This window comes from Papaver somniferum, chromosome 7, assembly GCF_003573695.1.
Source record: "Papaver somniferum cultivar HN1 chromosome 7, ASM357369v1, whole genome shotgun sequence".
NCBI classification, from domain to species: Eukaryota; Viridiplantae; Streptophyta; class Magnoliopsida; order Ranunculales; family Papaveraceae; genus Papaver; species Papaver somniferum.
In genome coordinates, this window is record NC_039364.1 from 30,698,533 (window position 1) to 30,719,310 (window position 20,778).

The 20,778-nt window shown below is 41.8% G+C and overlaps 1 protein-coding gene across 1 annotated transcript; it reads right to left on the reverse strand.

The window, feature by feature from the left end:
- Positions 1–18,510: 18,510 nt before the first annotated feature.
- LOC113294466 lies at positions 18,511–18,972 on the reverse strand. The gene has a single exon (XM_026542855.1). It carries the CDS (start codon positions 18,970–18,972, stop codon positions 18,511–18,513), a length of 462 nt encoding a protein of 153 aa, XP_026398640.1.
- Between the last annotated feature and the right edge of the window lie 1,806 nt (positions 18,973–20,778).

Here is a 20,778-nt window from a genome sequence, read left to right on the forward strand (position 1 = left end):
TCTCATGGGTCTGGCTTCTGAAGGATTGGCAAGTTTTCCAAATGTTCTTTGATTTTTTGAAAAGCTTCTTCACATTCACTGGTCCATGAAAATTTCTCACCCTGTTCTTTGATTTTTTGAAAAGCTTCTTCACAGTCACTGGTCCATGAAAATTTCTCACCCTTTTTTAAGGTATTAAAGAAGTCCCTTCACTTGTCAGACGATCTAGCGATGAACCTTCCCAAGGCTGCTAGTCGACCATTTAGTCTTTGTACGTCTTTGACCGTTGCCGGGGATGGCATCTCTAATATGGATCGCACCTTCTCGGGGTCAACCTCGATTCCTCGTTTGGTGACCAAATATCCCAAGAATTGTCCTGAGGTTACTCCGAAGGCACATTTTTCGGTATTGATTTTCATATTATATTTCCTCATTTGTGCAAAGATTTCCTTGAGATCACTTGCATGATCTTGGGGAAGTTTACTTTTGACAAGCATGTCGTCTACATATACCTCTATGGTTTTATGTATCCAGCCGTCAAACATCTTTTCTACCATTCTTTGGTAAGTGCCCCTGCGTTTTTTAACCCAAATGGCATTTTAGTATAGCAATATAAACCATGAGGGGTGAAAAAGGCAGTGTGCTCTTGATCTTCCTTGGCGAGGGGGATCTGGTTATAGCTAGAGTATCCGTCCATGAGAGATAGCAATCCGTATCCAGAGGTTGCCTCCACGAGTTGGTCAATGTTATGGGGTGGGAAGCTATCCTTGGGACAAGCCTTGTTAAGATCGCTAAAGTCGATACAGATTCTTACTCCCCCATTCTTCTTTGGTACTATTACCATATTTGATATCCATGTTGAATAATGTACTTCTCGTATCACCCCTGAGGCCTCCATTTTCTTCAGCTCCTGTTGGATGGTTTCATGGTATTCTGGTGCCACCTTACGCATCTTTTGTCGCATGGGTTTGTGCTTTGGTTCGATCTTGAGGTGATGACATCATACTTCTGGATCTATTCCTAGCATGTCTTCCATGCACCATGCAACGGCATCGGAATATTCCCTTAGCACTTGTATTAGCTTCTCTTCCTCCTCCTTGCTGAGGAGGGTTCCTATTTTTACCATACCCAGATTTTCGGGTGTCTGGATGTTTACTTCTTTGGTTGGCTCCGAGGCTGAGAAATTTGATTTGAGTTCTCATATGTCGGAAAGGTTCTGTATGGGCCCCATGGGTGAGTCCAATGAGAGATTCTCATTCATTATAGGTTCGTTGTTTGAACGCCTTGCCTCATTGGTAATGTCTATATAGGCATTAATCTCGTCCTGGTTCTTGGCATGTTTGGATCTTCTCTTCTTCGCTCTAGCGGAGTTTACCTTGTTCTCGCCATTCTAGACTTCCACTTTATAACAATATTCTGCCTCGCCCGAGTCTCCGATGATTTCTACCACTCCATCCGGCGTAGGGAATCTGAGCCTTTGATGGTAAGTCGAGGCTACCCCTTTGATCCCATGGACCCAGGACCGCCCGACGATGGTTGTATAAGGTGATAGTACGTCTACCACACAGAAAGTGGTTAAGGTGAGGATTTTTCCTACCCGGATTTCTAATGTTACCTCACCCTTTGGGAGGGTTGATGACCCATTGAAGCCAAATATGTTGTAAGTAGAGGGTGTGAGACACTCTTCCCTTAGACCCATTTGCTTAAATGTTTCATAGAACAATATCTCGACGGTACTGCCTCCATCGATCAAAATTTTGGGCATTTCCCATGGTAGTACTTTAGTGTGTGCTTCCTCGCCCTCGTGTTCGGGTAGTGCAATACCATCGTGACCACTAGTGGATCGTTGTGGTTTCGTCCTCCATCAGGTGCTTCCGAGGCTGAAAAGCCGATAGGTAGTTTCATCCATTCCTCGATTGGAGGTTCTCTAGCCATACTGAAAACTTCATCACCTCTGAAGTTTCATTTGTGGATTCGCCCTGTAATATTTCCTTATCGCACATGAGTGGTGATCGGCGAGTGTGATATGGTATTACAGCCTAAGTATTTTCTTCAAGTCTCTACACGAGTCCGTCGTATGGTTGTGGAATTGGTGGAACTCGCAGAAGTCAGTTCTGTTTTTAGTTCGCTCTGGCTGCTGACCTCTGTTCCATGGGTAAGTGATTTTATGATGTCCATCGATTTTTTTGAGGACTTCAGATATGGGGATATTCAACTTCGTGTAGACTGGCTCTACAAACTTTCTCTTCTTTTGTTGGGCCTGATCTCGCCCTTTCCACCCTCCAGTCTGATGCTTGTTGAACTGGGTTGACCCACTGTTGGGTAGCCCAGCTCCTTGGGCCGGCGCCTGAGGGTTATGTGGTTCTACCATATTTGCTCCTCTACTGGTTCCTTTTTCCACCTTGTTAGAGGTTCCATCTTGGAGTTCCTCCAAGGCCACAAAATCCTCTTGAAGTTCCCTTAATCGTCCCAAGTTCTTTGGCATGGTTTCATACATGCGGACAAAGAGAGGGTATGTCCTCCTAAGACTGTTTTTAAATCCCAAGATCGCGTAGTCCTCAGGGATCTTTCCGATCTCAGCACATAATTTTCTCCATCGTGCCACCAGGGAGCGAAGTGACTCATTTGGTCCTCTAGACATCTGGAATAGCGCGTCGACTTCTGGTCGAATTCGGCTATTATGAATATATGTTTCTAAAAATAATTCGGATAGATGAGCAAACGATTCAACTGAACCCTTGGGCAAATTGTTGTAACACATTAGGGTTTTATCCCTTAGACTGGAAGGAAAAAACTTACACAATACCACATCATAGTGATCCAATTGGGTTAGCGTCATACGATAAGTTCTAAGATATTCAACGGCGTCTCCCGTTCCGGTGAACGGGGATGTGAACGTCGGTAGGGAGCATTTCCTTGGAAATGACAACCTTAGCAGATTCTCAGATAAGGGGGATTGTCCTTCTTATTGCACGACTACGCCCAGCTTCTTGATCTCTTGTTTCCTGTGGCCTCTCTATACATTGCCTCAAGTCGGTTAAGACGGGCTTGGAGTTGGTCATCATTTAGCCTCGTCTCGGCCTTCTTTCTTCTTCCCAGAGCTCTCTCGGGCGAGAAAGATGGTTCATGGTGGCGATACCTTGATCGCCCTGAGTCATCATCTGATTGTTCAGTATATGATACAATTTTGGAACGAGTTGACCTCGAGTTTTCCCCTCGCCTAGGGTTTGTAACCGCGAGGTTCTCGGACTCACGGTTTGCTTTGATCTCGTTGATTCGCCGATGTTTGGGATCAACGTCTGATGATCCCTCAGATGTGCTTCCCTCGTGGTCGAGTGCACCTAGGCTTTCCTTAGGAAAGCGATCTGTTGTTTCCTCGTTAGAGGTGTCAGGGATGTCAATTCGTTCGTCATCTTGTAATTGTTCAAAGGGGTTTTCTTCCTCTGGGATCTCCTCAACAGTAGCGAGTGGCACCTTCTTCTTTGCTTTGTGTTTTAGCCTGCGGTTTCTTCGCTCCAACCTTCGGTTACGCCTTTCTAGTTTCTTCATTTTCTCATCCTGAGCTTCTTTGGCTTTCAGGATGGATGCGATGGCAGCATTGGCATCGCCGAGGTCTGAAGGTTTGTCCTTCTTGGCCTCATCATTCACTGCTTGTCTCGGCAAGCGGTTCAACCCTCCTGGTTGAGTGAGATGAATATCACCATGTCTCTCGAAGGGGTTTCCCTCACCTTCAGATCTAGAATTATCAGTTAATCCTTCCTGATACTGGTCATCGGGTTGTCCCTCGCCTGGGACTTCACCATTCATCAGAGCCTCGCCTGGCTCCAAATCGTCGAGTCCTCCTGGTTGGGCTCCACCATTTTCACCTTGGCTCATGTGAGCGGATTGTCGCGTCACCATTACCTTCCCCGCAGCATATGCAATAATACTTAATTTGTCTTTTCTTCAGAAAAGTGGGACCCTAAATTTTGCAGTTCACGTGCAATTACTAAGTCATAGCTCAGACTGGACAGTTTAGTTCAGGAATACTTTGCAGTAAATTTTGGAGACATCGAAAATGTCAAAACATTCCCTCTTTGCATGAGGTTTTAATGATGAAGAAAAAGTGTTTTTATCAGTTCTCTTTTTTCGAGAAAGACACTCCTTTCAACACGTTATGCCTCTTCAGGGGAGAAACCAAAGTATGACGACTGAGCATATTTTCCCATTCTAGGAAATATCTCTCATCATCTTTTAACTTTTGATTTTGAACAAACTTAGAGTTTGATGATTGATTATGTACTCATTAATCCTTCCCCTTGACTTAGATGTAGATTCTTAAGAAGGAGATCTTGGATTTTGTTGAGTTTGATAAAGAACATCATGAAAAATTTGTCTTTTCAACTCTCATAAGGTGATATTTTCCTTATGTAGTTTACTGACTAGTATTTCTTCCCAACTATTTCATGGACGAGATTGTTTGAGCACCGAAGTGTTTAAAACTCCATTTTTACTCCGATCTACAACTCTCCTGAGTTTCTTGGGGAAGACAAAGAAATCTTGATAATAAAAAAAATCTCATAGAAATTTAATGAAAAACATAGATCTGTTGATCTTGAGGTTCTTCTAGACTTCTCAGATCGTGAAGATCGAGTTTGAGTCCGAGCTCTACTCATTTATTTCAACAGAAATCTACTTTGTATTGCAAATAAGCATCTCTCTCATGGAGATGATGAAAACTATAGAGTTGTTATTAGGGAGGTAGAATAGATCTTCATACCTCCCTGTTTCTAGCGCCAAAATGTAGTTGTATCTTTTCTGATGGCTACATCCAAGTGAAATTAAGGACTACAAACTACTAAACATACAAGATTCAATATGAACAAGATGTAAAGAGCATGAAATGTAAAGATTGAAACAAGTATATAACGTGGTTCGGCCATGAATACCTACATCCACGGAGAAGAAGATGTTTTCTTATTGATTATAAGGTCTTACCCTTGAAGGAGTTACAAATCTCTGTTAGATATCTCACTTTCTCTCTTTCTAGATCTCTCTCAGGAATTCTCTGTAGAAAGACCATCTAAGATTACATAAGTTGTCCATCTCTTGTACATGGACTGGTATTTATAGGCAAAATAAACTCGTAGTGGCTTGATCGTCCGAGTTAAGTGCGCTGTCTTCCCTCGCTCTGGCTTCTTTGGACTGGTTCTATACTGTCCCTCGTGATGGCTTGTTAGGTTCTACCTCCGAGTTATCTCGTTCTTCTTTGGATCGTGCTGCTCTTTTGTGGAGAACCTCGTGCTCTATCGTCCCATGGTCGCAGTATAAATCGTCCGAGCCTTCCGTCACGATGCAGGGCTACCCACGTCTTTTTTTTAACCTTCATTAAATGCGGTCTTGTTTTTCAAACATGACCGTCTGAGCAGATTAGACCTTTCCTTACACGCGTCATTCATGTAACGATTGTGCAGTTTCCTTGGTTTAGACAAATTCTCCTTTTTAGAGGATGGTTTGATGCTTATATCTCATCATCTTATCATATATTCATCCCTTGAGATGTTGACACGTGGCCATCGGGTATTTTACCCACACAACAACTTTTAAAACCCTAAATTAAATAAGCGGTGTTATACAACTGCCGCAAATCAATCGTGTTCGTCCATCTTCGCCAGCCTAGTCGGTCGACCTGGATCCATTTCCAGGTGGCCAATAAGATGATGGCGCGTTCACTGGCGGCCCATCTCTATACCTGGTTGACTGAAATACACATAGAAATCCAAGAGCACGTCAAACCGTTTGCCAAAAGTATGGCGATCGCGCGCTCTTTAAACCCTAAAATAAGTCAGCGGCTTTATGAAACTGCCGCAAATTATCTCGTACATCCAACTTCGCTAGCCAAGTTGGATGGTGTAGATTTATTTTCAGGAGGTCAAAGGGTAACGATGTGATCATCGGCCTCCCCTCCTCCACAAGGACTGATCGAACAACTAGTAGCTCACCCATAGGGTTCTCAAACGATCACCCAAAAGTGGTTGGTCACACTCCCTTTTCTAAGACGCTCAAATGGCGACTAACTAAACGATCTCTAAAAAAATGATGTTTTCTGCACATTGATTATTTTTCACCTGCTTGTTTAAAAGTGATGCTTTATGTACATCGATTATAAGCGATGTTATACAAATATTGATTTCACAAATAACTGATTATTTAACCTAAAAGCACTATGTGCTGATTTTAGCGGCGAGTCTCAAGACTTGACCCATTCACTCGAGACATCAAACATGTAACAAACTCGGGGATGCTCACTGGGGTATTGGTCTGGCGGCTTACAGCATGCGGCGTGCAACGCGCCCATTACGAGACGGACGGTTAACAGTAATGAGAGTAGTGGGTGAAAGTGTGACCAGTCTTTCCTCATAACGGAAACATGATGATCACCACCTTCCGCACAACTCCACTTCTCCACTACTTAACTTCCTGCACTTCCTACGAGATCAGAGGTGCGCTCAATGACTTGTATAAATAGGATTTCAACCTATTTCAACAAAGACAACACAAGTAGCCAGAAACCATTTTCTAATACAAGTCATAAAACAGACACACCTTCATAATTCAACATTCTGATCTCAAACACCTTCTTCGCTTCCCTCCCTAAGATCCACCCTTCTCCTTCACCTTGTGGCCGAATTGAAACAAAGTCTTATAGATTGATCTCTCGAACTTAAAAGTACTCCCGTGCAGTGCATTTGTTTAGGGTTTGAATTCGTTTCTCATCAACACACCCAAATTTACAAAAAACAGCAGAATCAGTTTTTACCCAAAAATAACTGGCGACCATAATGGGAGATTAATCTCTCGGTTGTGAAGTTCATTTCTCAATTTTCAGTTCAATCTTCCTAATTTCAAAATGGTGGATCTTAGGTTTGGATCAGCGACAAATCCCGATGTTATTGGCGCTGAAAACACCCCGGTGTCCATATTCTTGCTGGTGACACCAATATACCGCCTACCAGCACAATCGACGCATCTCGTGGTACTACATCCTCAACCACCAACACCAGTGGCGCAGGAAACATTCCCTTAGGCGTGACACATCCAATCACCAGAGCCAGAGCCGCTGCTGCCACCCCAATGTTTCTTCAAGCGTAACGCCCCCGGTATTTACTAGAGCTTCTGCCACTCCCCATCAGGACGAGAGATTGGAGGAGCCAGAGGAGGAAAACCCACTATTACCATTGTTGATTTGATGGAAAGACAAGAAGTTATTGCTAAAGCTAATACATGCATGGCTACAACTCAGAAGGAGGTACTTACTTTCCTCAAAACACTAACGGAGCGGTTACCACATAAGTCACGCCAACACCAGATGGAGCCGACAAGGAACAGTTTTAACACTCCTAGCGCAAGCATTTCGAGAGCGCGCGCCTTTGTAGATGAGGAGGTTCGCGCTGCTCCTGAACACCCTTCAGAAAAGAATCAACAATCCAATATCATCACACACGAAGACCTGAGACGACTTCTCAGAATCGAGGCAAAGAAAATCCGACGGGTGTGCACCAGCATCAACCTCCTGATGTGCAAAGGGTTCCTCTCCCAAGAGGGTACTCCTCTCCTCAATTTTCCCTTTATGACGGAACTGGTAATGCTCATGAACACATCTCTTATTTTCTGGAATCCTTAGGAGAGCATGAATATAATCATGATCTTCCTCTGGAAGATTTATTGAAGTCTCTCACCGGAAGAGCATACACCTGGTATAACAACATTGCACCAAACAACATATCTAACTGGTATAAGATGGTGGCCGCTTTCTACAAGAAAAATCCAAATGTAACTGAACACCAGTTAGTGCAGTTATGCATTAACGGTATGGTGCTCATCTATCGCGCCCTACTAGAGAACCTGCGCTTCCAAACATTTTCTGAACTTCATGAATCCGCTAAGCGTTCGGCCACAACAACACCAATATTGCTAGAAAGAACCAGGCCCGCCAGGGATGAAGATGTACATGAGACTCGAGGGAGCGGATGTCTCATCGAAAAAGTATACAACACTCAACCCCCTACAAGCGTGGTGAGTGAAGGAGGAAAGAAAAAGCTCCAGCTGCACAACTCAAACGTGCGGCACCAATGCAGCAGACATCTTAACCCCGAAAGTCTGCGACTAAGAAGCCTGCACAGCAAAAATATTTTTGGAAGAGGCTGCCCTAAGATTCCCGTTTACGATTGAAGAAGCAATCGAACTCCTAGAAGCATGGATTCAAGATGATGCTATCAAGATACCTCCTCTCAGACATCCACCAACCGAGGAAGAAAGGGAAAATCCCAAATATTGCTCTTACCATAGGTTGGTCGATCACCCAGCCAGTGACTGCAACAAATTGAAGCACATTTTCAAGGAGAAGGTGGATGCAGGAGAACTTCAAATAGGCACTGAAGGAGTTCACAGAAATCCTCTTCCCATCATGAGCTGCATAATTCCTGGGGACTCCGTCCATAAAACCGTATAGTCCATGATGGAGCATTTATACGAGATTCTGCATTTCTTCAAGGAGCAACGTCAAGACATGTTTGCAGCCCTCAGACGTGTTGTATCAGACAAGCGACAATAGGCGAGTTTCCGCATGCAGGGAATCATGGAAGAGATGCTTCACCAAAAATTAAAGAGGGGAATGAAAAGAAGGAATAAACTCACGTGCATGGGTCATATGAAAGGAATAAACGCTTCCTTTGGGCCATAATGATCGATCAAAGCCTGTCAATGCTCATGGTCGTGGTCGTCCAAGTGCTCGTAGCTGCCACTCCTTCCTTCCAAGGTCCATAGCCGTAGCCACCATTACTTCTCCCTACCAAGATCCATGGCCGTAGCCGCCACTCGCCACTGCCAATATTGTGCCTGTAGTCATCGCTCGTCCCTGTCAAGGATCGTGATCGTAGGCATCCAAGCTCCAGGCAACCTGTTTTGTACATAGTCATCAACATGGATACAAGAGGGTGATATCCTCATCATGGTCAACCCATCGATCATACAAGATAAAACCATGCAAACTGGGGACCGAGGCTCAGCATGAAATTCCTTCGCCGTCAGTCAAGGACTTCTTCAACACATGAGAGACGGTCAATCAAGAAGCATGTACTTTGCAAGGGAAAATCAAACTGAAGGTTGGTCTAATCCTTAACCATTATTGTTATCTCCCCTATTTCGAATCACCGTTGCCAGCGTTGCATGCGTTTATATGTTACAATAGAAACAATATTATTTTCCATGAGGAGAAAACACAACTTTCCCGACCAGCACTATTTGTGTGTCATCTTCCAATATGCCACATCGTATCGCCTCAGAAGAATGAGAAGAACTCATTTTTCGAAATCAAGGGTTAAGGGCGCCCTCACTGGAGTTCTATCCTGAAGCCACTTCAACGCTCTTTCCATAAGAAGCCGCTTCAACGCTCTATCCAGAAGCCGCTTCAACGCACGCTCTCTCCTGAAGCCGCTTCAACGCACGCTCTCTCCTGAAGTCGCTTCAACGCTCTCTCTATAAGAAGCCGCTTCAACGCTCTCTCCAGAAGCCGCTTCTATGCACGCTCTTTCCTGAAGCCGCTTCAACGCTCTCTCTAGAAGAAGCCGCTTCAACACTCTCTCCTGAAGCTGCTTCAACGCTCTCTCCCGAAGAAGCCGCTTCAACGCTCTTTCTCTCCTAAAGCCGTTTCAACGCACGCTCCTGAATCCGCTTCAACGCACGCTCTCTCCAGAAGCCGCTTCAACACACGCTCTCTCCTGAAGCCGCTTGAATGCTCTCTCCAGAAGAAGCCGCTTCAACGCTCTATCTAGAAGCCGCTTCAATTTTCTCTCTCCCGAAGCCGATTCAGTGCTCTTTCCAGATGCCGAAGCCGCTTCAACACCTCAGCAAGACACACAGACCAACTGCATCATGTCTGCCACATGGCCGACAAAGTCAGTATCGGTGTTTCTAGATTTCCAATTTCCTATGGAAGGGATGCATTTAGCTGACAAAAGTTTGGATACAATAAAGATCTATCAAACACGACTCTGATCAACAAATGACGAATCCAAAAGATTGTCGCCTTCATCAATTCGTCAACCACCTTACCAGCAAATACGGTGGAAGTACATCTTTCAGCAGAAAATATGCTCTGAATAATTGCACATGGGGACTGCTAGCGTGGGATGCCTTCACGTCCCTCAACCAGTTTATTTCTGATATCATCATAATCACTGTCAAAGCCATACGAGATGCAGGAATTTCTCAACATGAATCCGTACACGTGCATCAAAGACTCCAAAAGAAAGCCGCAGAGATATATTCACATATCCGGCCACGCCATCGGATGTAATAAAAGTATAACTGGGGACTGCTCCCATACGGTGGGAGACTGATTGGGGTTCAACTATAGTCCAGTCCGAAGTTAGATTGGAGTAGGCTAGTGTCTGTAGCGTCTTAATACCGTGTGTATTCAATCTGGACTAGGTCCCGGGGGTTTTCTGCATCTGCGGTTTCCTCGTTAACAAATTTTCTGGTTTCTGTGTTTTTTAAGTTTCCGCATTATATTGTTTATCTTTATAATTGAAATAACACAGGTTGTGCGTGTAGATCATCAATTGGTATAATCCAACCTTTGGTTGTTTGATTATCATTCATTGATTCTTGGACATTGGTCTTTGGCATCGTCCAAGTTATTCCTTGTGTTTGATTAAGACTCGCTGATTTCTATTAGCTTGAGTAAATCAAAACAAGAGAGAGATATTAACTCCTTGAGATACTCTTACCTAGATTGAGTCTGACTGTCTAGTTGATTATCTAAAAAGTGTTTCGGAGTTAGTCCATAAATATTGCTAAGCGAAATATTAGGTGGTGTTCTTAGACCCCCGCCTTTTCAATTGGTATCAGAGCAGGCAAACACGCTTAAGACCTCAAAAGTATGTGTTTGTGGCGATCTAACTATATGGACCATAAAGTCTCAATTGTCGCTTCACCATGTTTAAAAAACAACCGTAGAAAAAGGTCTGATAAACTGGTTACCCTTCAAAAGGGGTTGGATGAACAAATCCGGATCAATTCTGGTCTTATTGCAGAAATTGAAATTCTTAAGGATTTGATATCTGGTATTAGTCCCTTGGTGAATCTGAGTAACTCCAGTTTTTCCTCCTTAAAGAATAGTCGTAAATCAGATAGTAATCAACAACATGTTGATGTAGAAACTGATGTGACTAGGAACCACTCAGACAAACTTCAAAGTTGTGGCATGTATTGTTGTTTTGATTCTTCCAATCGCTTACAACAAGTTTGTATGTCATTTCGAAAGAGTCTGAATGTTGCATGTAATCTTTGTAAGAAAACGAAACAACATTTTTATACTTTGAAAGGACATACAAGACTATCAGGAAACTCTAAACAGAGAAGTACTGATAGTATGGGTGCCTTTGCTTTACGATCTATGTCTCCTTTTCAATGGTTTCTTGATGGTGGATGTAGTATACATATGACAGGTGATCTCACATGGTTCGTTTCGTCTATTGACTATGAAGGAGGTCCAGTAACGTTTGGGGATGAGAGTTGTTGCTACATTAGCAAGAAGGGAACGATCAAACTACCCGGTGTTCCAGAATTCCATGATGTAGTATACGTAAAAGGTATGACTGTTAATCTTCTTTCTATTAGTCAAAGTTGTGACAAAGGCCATCGAGTTTTCTTCAATGCAAATGGATGTGACATTGTTGACGAAACTGGGAAAGTAATTTTTCATGGAACTCGTGGTAAAAACAATTGTTATCTACTTGATACTCAGTTTAGCAATCGTTGCAATTTGACTAAGGTGGAATCTACACATATTTGGCATGAGCGTTTTGGTCACATCAATTATCGTCTTCTAACTAAGATCGTTAACAAAGAACTTGTTAGAGGCATTCCCAAAATAAATACAAAGATTGAAGGTGTATGTGGTGCCTGTCAAAAGGGTAAGCAAACGAAAGTTCACCACAAACCATCTCGAGATATTATCACTAAAGCTCCACTTGATTTAATTCATATGGATCTCTTCGGACCAATTCAACAACCCACTGTTTCTGGTAAGAAGTATGTTTTAATTATGGTAGATGATTACACCAGATTCACTTGGGTTGCATTCTTATCTCATAAGAACGAAACTCTTGGTGAATTCAAGATTATTGTTAAAAGGATCCAGAACGAACAAGGTCGCAAACTAAAGAAAATTAGAAGCCATCGTGGAACTGAATTCAAAGACACCAAGGTATTTGAATTCTGTGATGAACTGGGGATCTTTCAACAATACTCACCACCTATCACTCCTCAAGCTAATGGAGTTGCTGAAAGAAAGAATAGGAATATTCAGGAAATGGTCAGCGTAATGCTCCATAACAAAAACTTACCTTTAAGATTTTGGGGAGAAGCTGGTTTCACAGCATGTTATTTGATCAACCGTGTGTATTTACGGTCTAAAACCCTTAACACTCCTTATGAGTTGTGGTATGGAAGGAAACCCAACCTACACTATCTCAAGGTGTTTGGAAGTAAGTGCTATATTCTGAAAGATCGAGAACAGAAAGGAAAATTCGACACCAAAAGTGATGAAGGTATATTTCTTAGCTATGCTTCTGATAGTCGTGGTTTTCGAGTATTTAATCTCAGAACACAAGTTATGATGGAATCTTCTAATGTTATCATCGACGATGTTAGTAACTTTCGTCAGGATAATCCTCATGCTGAATTTCCTCCAACTGAGACAATTGAGAAAGTCAAAGAAATTCCAGAATCAGTTGAAGTTATCCCAACTGTTACTGATCTTGATATTTCTAGTGACGAGGAGAAGAACACTGATCAAGGCATCCCTGATGAACAAGAACGTGTCCCTCCACGACATCTATGGGTTCAAAGGAATCATGATCCAAACAGTATTATTGGAGGAAGAGATTCTACAGATAAAACTAGAGGACAGCTTCAGAATATATGCAATTTTGGTTGTTATCTTTCGCAAGTAGAACCAAGGAATATTGATGAAGCTCTGAACGACCCTTTTTGGGTGAATGCAATGCATGAAGAGTTAAATCAATTTCAAAGGAAAGATGTGTGGGAACTTGTACCTTGTTCTTCCAATATCAATATTGTTGGTACTAAATAGATATTCAAGAATAAGTCTGATGAATTTTCCACGATTTTCAGAAACAAAGCTAGACTTGTCGCTCAAGGATATTCACAAATTGAAGGGATTAACTTTGACGAGACCTTTGCTCCTGTGGCACGTCTTGAGTACATTCGTCTTTTGTTAGCTCATGCTTGTTTTCTTAAGGTTAAGCTGTTCCAAATGGATATAAATCCGCGTTCCTTAACGGAATTTTAAAGGAAGAAGTTTATGTTGCTCAACCTAAGGGGTTTGAAAACCCTAATTTCCCAGATCATGTGCTAAAGCTCAAAAAAGGCATTGTATGGGTTGAACCAAGCACCTAGAGCCTGGTTTGAAAAACTTACCACTTCTCTCATTAGAAAATGTTTTTCAAGAGGCGGAGCTGATAAAACTTTGTTTACCGAATGGAGTGGGAGAGATGTGGTTATTGCTCAAATCTATGTAGATGATATCATCTACGGATCAACTTATGAAATATTTGCAAAGGACTTCCAAGTCTCTCTTGCTAAGGAATTTGAAATGAGCAATGTTGGTGAGTTAAAATTCTTCTTAGGGTTACAAATTCAGCAACATAAGGATGGAATTTACTTATCCCAAGAAAAATATGCTCGTCACCTTGTGACAAGGTTCGGTCTGGATAAGTGTTCACCTAAATCGACACTTATGCCCACTACTGGTAAACTACATAGAGATGAGAAAGGAGCAAAAGTGGATCAGAAGTTGTATCGATCCATCATTGGTAGACTTTTGTATCTTACAACTACTAGACCTGATATTTCTTTCAGTGTTGGCTGTTGTGCTAGGTTTCAGGCTAATCCAAAGGAGTCTCATCTTGCAGCTGCAAAGAGGATCATTCGATATATTAATCATATTGTTGGGTATGGGTTGTCTTACACTTTTGGCAATAACACTGATCTGTCTGCTTATTCCGATGTTGATTGGGCAGGTTGTGTAGAAGACAGAAAAAGTACGTCAGGGGGTTTCTACTATGTAGGACTGAATCTTGTTGCTTGGCATAACAAAAAGAAAAATTATCAATCCATGTCTACATGTGAAGCAGAATAAATTGTTGATGGATCATGTTGTACTCAACTCCTATGGATGAAACAAATGCTAGCTGATTACGAAGTTGATAATGGAATAATGAAGAGCTTATGTGATAACTCTAGCGCGATTCGAATCACTGAGAATCCAGTTGAGCACTCAAGAAAAAAGCACATTGACATAAGGTACCATTTTATTCGTGATCTCTATGAAAATGGTATCATAAGCATGGAATTTGTGCCTTCCGAACAACAATTGGCTGACATTCTTACCAAACCATTAAACATTGCTACATTTCAACACTTGCGGCAGTCTATCGATGTTGTTTTGGTTCATTAAGCGTTTCTATAACTCTTGACCCTATGCTTATCTATATCTTTTGGGCAATTGAGTTTGAAACTCCAGTAGGTTACTTCAGTTCAGTTTCTGTAGGGTTGTTTTTTCTGTTTTGTTAATGTCACTTTTTGTGTTTCAAAAATCCTTCTTTTCTCTTGAAATTAAGGTCGCTCGTTGTTGTTCTTTCGGGAATGACATCAAATGGGGGAGAGTTCTTTTGAACTTGTGCTTAATGGTCATATCTTGAGGGGTATGCGGCTGTGGAATTTTAGAGGGGTTATCTTGTATCTTTAAACTCCTTGATGAATGTTGTTAGCTTCAGTTATATGATTGCATCTAAATAAGATGATGTGTGTTTCTTTCTCTCAGTCATGAAATGTCTCTTACGGAAATTTCATTATGAACCCATTCTTGTACTTGTGCCAATTTTATTGACAAAAAGGGGGAGAATTAATATGTAGTTCACACTACAAATACATATGGTTTTCATATCATTGTATAAGGGGGAGTGGTTTTCATGTGAGATGGAGTATTGACTAAGGGGGAGTGATACATATCACCACAGTATTATTGTTGAAGTTGTGATACAATTGAACTTTGACACTGTGTAATAATACTATGACACTGTATAACAATGATCGAGACCGATGCTTTCTCATTGTTATAGCTACGGATCTTCAACAACGGTGATGCTAAACTTACAATCTTTGGGATCATTGGAGTACTTGGAAGTGACGAAGATTTCGAGTAATGTTGAAGATTAGACATGTGGAATAGGAGCTATTAAAGTTTCATTATATTTTTTGTATTCCATATGTATTGATAGTTTTGTCACTAAAATTGACAAAGGGGGAGATTGTTAGAGCATTGCTCGGTCAAACTCGCATGCGTTGCTATCTCAAGCATGTTTGTCAATGTTAGTGATCAAAACTATAAGTCTTGATTTCTAGTCTCTTATAGCTAAGTCTCGGACTAGGATAGTAAGTGTAGTTGATCTCAAGGACTTCATGGCTATTCATCATACAAGTAGAAGGTCTACTCAAGGAACCGGTGGAACTTCTCGACAAAAAGGTATGTGGAGACTTGAACTTATCTGTGACTCAAAAGTCTATTTATTCTATCTCATACTCTTTGAGACAAAAGTCGTATGCTATATAGATAGACTAGATTATACACATTTGGTATTTCGAGCCGAGTATACCTCGTCTATTTATATCTCGAAATATGTGTTGGTAAGTTTTTCGCTTCGACCAAGTTTATCTTTACCTAGTGACGAAAGTCATGAATGTTTCAATCACTTTGGAAATTGCTTTGACGAGAAATGGTGTAACAACTATATAATGTCCTCTAAGAATGTTTCAATGATTGGAATGAGAGTTTAGATTACATAACCAATGGTTTCCTTGAACCGAAGTTCTCGAACTTTGTTGATCAAGAGAACCGGAAGTATGGCAAGTGCCAAGTCCGCAAACTCCCGAAGTTCTCAAACCCGAGAATTTCTGTTGGAGTTGACAAACTACTTGCGTGAACCAATTCCGCGAACCCAGTCCGCGAACCGGCGAAGTTCTCATCTCGAGAATTTCTGCTGGAGTTTGTAAAATTTGTCCGGTGTCTTAAGTCCGCGAACCTAGTCTGCGAACTTGAGAAGGTTATATATCTAAAAATGATTTCTGAACTTAATCTTAAAAGACTAAGGAATGCTTTTGCAAACCGTGGCTATTAAAGTTCATGAACCGATTCGAGTGAATCAAATCATCTTTGCTTCAATTGTGTCTTGTGTAGTTGCATAAGATTTCCTTGCAGTTGAATAACTCTCTTAACTAGTTCATTTGAGTCACTTGAACTAGTTATGGTGAAGAAGAACATGGTTGGTATGAAATGCTCATATGGTTAACATTTTGGTAAACTATTGTTGAACCAACGATGTACACGTTTGGGTGCGGTTAACAAACCTAGAAGCGTACAGTCATTTGTGTATAACAAGCTAAGTTTTCGATCTAAAGGTTGAGGAATATTAGCTTGAATCTAAATCAGGTTTTCATCTAACGGTGGATATTGATTTCTTTGTAACTAAGGCAAAACCCTGATTTGAAAGACTATATAAGGGGACATCTAGCAACTCTGTAAAACTAATCCCCACACCTTACTTGTGATACTAGTTTGCGTGCTAGAGTCGGTTCTCCTTTAACCTTTGGTTTTCTTCTTCTATAACCAGGTTAACGACTTATAGACTTCATTGGGATTGTGAAGTCAGACCGATACTACTTTTATCGTAGTTGTGTGATCTGATCTTGCATCTTCTATCGTAATAGTACAATCATATTGATTGGCTTGAGATTGTTTGATTTCTCCGATAGGCAAGATATAAAAGTAATCACAAACATCTTCGTCTCATTGTTTGTGATTCCACGACATCTTGTTTCACTACCATACGATCAATATTGTTGTGAGGTGATTGATTAATCTAGGATGTTCTTCGGGAATATAAGACCGGATTATCAATTGGTTCCTGTTCACCTTGATTATTATCGAAAGACGGAACAAAAACTTTAGGATTTTTCTGTGGGAGACAGATTGATCCTTTGATAAACTTGTCTGTGTGAGAAAAATTTGTTTATTGTTAAAGCCTGCGATTTTGGGTCGTAGCAACTCTTAATTGTGGGTGAGATCAGCTAAGGGAATGAAGTGCGCAGTATCCTGCTGGGATCAGAGGCGTAGGGAGTACAACTGTACCTTGGATCAGTGGAGACTGATTGGGGTTCGACTATAGTCCAGTCCGAAGTTAGCTTGGAGTAGGCTAGTGTCTGTAGCGGCTTAATACAATGTGTATTCAATCAGGACTAGGTCCCGGGGTTTTTCTGCATCTGCGGTTTCCTCGTTAACAAAATTTCTCGTGTCTGTGTTATTTCAATTTCCGCATTATATTGTTTATATTTATAATTCAAATAATATAGGTTGTGCGTGTAGATCATCAATTGGTATAATCCAACCTTTGGTTGTTTGATTGTTATTGATTGATCCCTTGACATTGGTCTTTGGTACCGTCCAAGTTATTCCTTGTGTTTGATTAAGACTCGCTGATTTCTATTAGCTTGAGTAAATCAAAACAAGAGAGAGATATTAACTCCTTGAGATACTCTTACCTAGATTGAGTTTGACTGTCTAGTTGATTCTTTAGAAAGTGTTTCGGAGTTAGTCCATACAAATTGCTAAGCGAAATATTGGGTGGTGTTGTTAGACCCCCGCTTTTCCACATCGTTTATTTTTCAGCTGTTTGTTTAAAAGCGATGCTTTATATACATCGATTATAAGCGATGTTATACAAATATTGATTTCAAAAAGAACTTATATTTTTTAACCTAAAAGCATTATGTGCTGATTTCAGCGGCGAGTCTCACGACTTGACCCATTCACTGGAGACATTAAACATGTCACAAACTGGGGATGCTCACTGGGGTATTGGTCTAGCGGCTTACAGCGTGCGGCGTGCAACGCGCCCATTACGAGAAAGTGTTAGGAAAGGACGGACGGTTAAAAATAATGAGAGTAGTGGGTAAAAGTGTGACCAGTATTCCCTCATAACGGAAACACGATGATCACCAACTTCCGCGCAGCTCCACTTCTCCACTACTTAACTTCCTCCACTTCCTATGAGATCAGAGGTGCACTCAGTGACTTGTATAAATATGATTTCAACCTATTTCAACAAAGACAACACAAGTGTTATCAACACAAGTATCCAGAAACCATTTTCTGATACAAGTCACAAAACAGGCACACCTTCCTAATTCAATATTCTGATCTCAAACACCTTCTTCGCTTCCCTCCCTAAGATCAACCCTTCTCCTTCACCTTGTGACCGAATTGAATTTGGAACGACCATTTATTGGTTTAGGCCATAGTCTTACAGACTGATCTCTCAAACTTAAAAGTACTCCCGTGTAGTGCATTTGTTTAGAGTTTGAATTCGTTTCTCATCAACACACCCAAATTCACCAAAAACAGCATAATCAGTTTTTACCCCAAAACAACCTCGTATGCCCGCACGCCCACCTCAGCATCCGCATCTCGGTACTCTGAAGCTTCAATGTGTCTCTATTATTCATCGCCCAACATTCCGCACTATACAGCATGGAAGGCCTAATCGCTGATTTGTAAAAATTACCTTTAAGCTTTAGTGGAACTTTGCGATCACTAAGGAAGCCAGATGCCAAACGCCATTTCCCCCATGCAGATTTAGCCCGATGGGAAATATCCTCCTCGATTCCTCCATCACTTTGGAGCATCGATCCCAGATAGCGAAAAGAATATTTTCTTAGTACAGATTGTCCATTTAGCAGCATGTCCCCTTCAACTGCCCAGGATTCACTGAAATCACACTTCAAATACTCGGTCTTGGTTCTACTAAGTTTGAAGCCCGTCGATTCTAGAGTCTGGCGCCACAGTTCAAGCTTTTCCTCTACATCTTTCATTGATTCGCCGATAAGCGCCACATCGTCTGCAAAGAGCATGCACTAGGGGATCTCACCCTGAATGTCTCTCGTAACTTGATCTATAACTAGATCGAAAATATATGGGCTCAAAGCTGATCCCTGGTGTAGCCCTATCTTAATCGAGAAATCGCTTGAGACTCCGCCGCTCGTCCGGACACCGGTAACTGCGCCCTTGTACATATCCTTGATCCAGTTTATGTACTTCGGTGATACATTCTTCTGTTCGAGTGCCCACCACATTACTTCACGCGGTATTTTTTCATAGGCCTTCTCTAGGTCTATGAACACCAGGTCCCGATTTTTCTCCCTGTATCTTTCCATAAGTTGTCTAACCAGGAAAATCGCCTCCGTAGTCGATCTTCCCGGAATAAATCCAAATTTGTTTGGTGAGACGTTAGTTTCTCTGCGTAACTGTAGGTCGATGACGCGTTCCCACAGCTTGAGTGTATGACTCATCATTTTGATTCCCCTATAGTTAGAGCAGCTCTGGATGTCTCCTTTGTTTTTAAATATCGGGACGATCACGCTTCGGTGCCACTAATCCGACATTCGGTTTGACCGGAAGATGTTATTGAATAACTTGGTCAGCCAAGTTATCCAATCATCTCCCAGGCATTTCCACACCTCAATCGGGATGGCATTCAGACTCAAGGCCTTTCTTATTTTAGTCTCTTTCAAGGCCTCATTGAATTCACTCTCATAGATGCTACAGACTGTAACGTCCTCGAACGATTCCACAAGCTCGGCAGCACCCCCAAGGGTGATGTGTGTATGGGGGGGGGGGGGGTTTCTTCATGCATTGAAAAGTTTGTCGAAATAATCCCTCCAACGAGCTTCAATTTCACATCTTCCACCAATACTCAGTTGTCTGAAGCGTTAATGCATTTAACTTGGACAAGGTCACATGTCTTTAACTCGCGCAACCGTGCAATCCTGTAGATGCCCTTCTCTCCTTTTCTATTGTCTATTTTACAATAGAACTCTTCAAATTCCCAACCTTTTGCCACACTTACCGCTCGTTTCTCCCGACTTTTCACCATCTTGTAATTCTCACGATTTTCATCGCTTTCAAGGGCCTGGAGCTCCCGGAAGCAATTTTTCTTGTGTCTGATGGCTTGTTGCACTTCCTCCGACCACCACCTGGATTCTTTTGGGTCGCGCTTTCCACTTCATCTTGCTTGTCCCAACAATTCCACTGCTAGTTGTCGAATCCGGTCAGCAGTTTCCTTCCACATGTAATCTGGTTCCCCGTCCTTACAGAGCACACCTTCCGAAAGCGCTTTTTATTTGAAGGCCCGCGCGATATCTTCCTTGGGGTTCCACCACTTAGTTCTTGGTGGATTAGCAATTTTTCTCCGCTGGTAGCAAGTCTCGATATAGAAGTCCGCTGCTAAGAGTTTATGTTGGGTAACAACGTCGTCTCCTAGTAGTACCTTACAATCAAAACATTCCGGCCTATCGTTCTTCCTCGCAGGGATATCACTACGGGAAAAATCATCATTGACGACACAATATAAGCGTTGCAGTACCCCTACTACAACTCCATTTCATGCATTGTGGAACGGGGGTATTGTAGAAAGTCCAAGTTTTTCTACAATGGTTGACAAGTGTTGTAAAGGGTGATGTGATTCATGGTTCGACAATAGTTTGTCAATGTTGTGATTCTCTTTCAATTTTTTTTGATAACCTAACACAACTCTTGCTTGTATTGTAGAACAATCGTGGACAACCTAAGTAGCATATCGTAGAAACATATGCAACAACAATTACCAGTATTATGAATAA

Coding starts and splice junctions, on each gene's coding strand:
- LOC113294466 (XM_026542855.1), bottom strand. CDS start 18,972: ATGAAAGATGTAGAGGAAAAGCTTGAACTGTGGCGCCAGACTCTAGAA.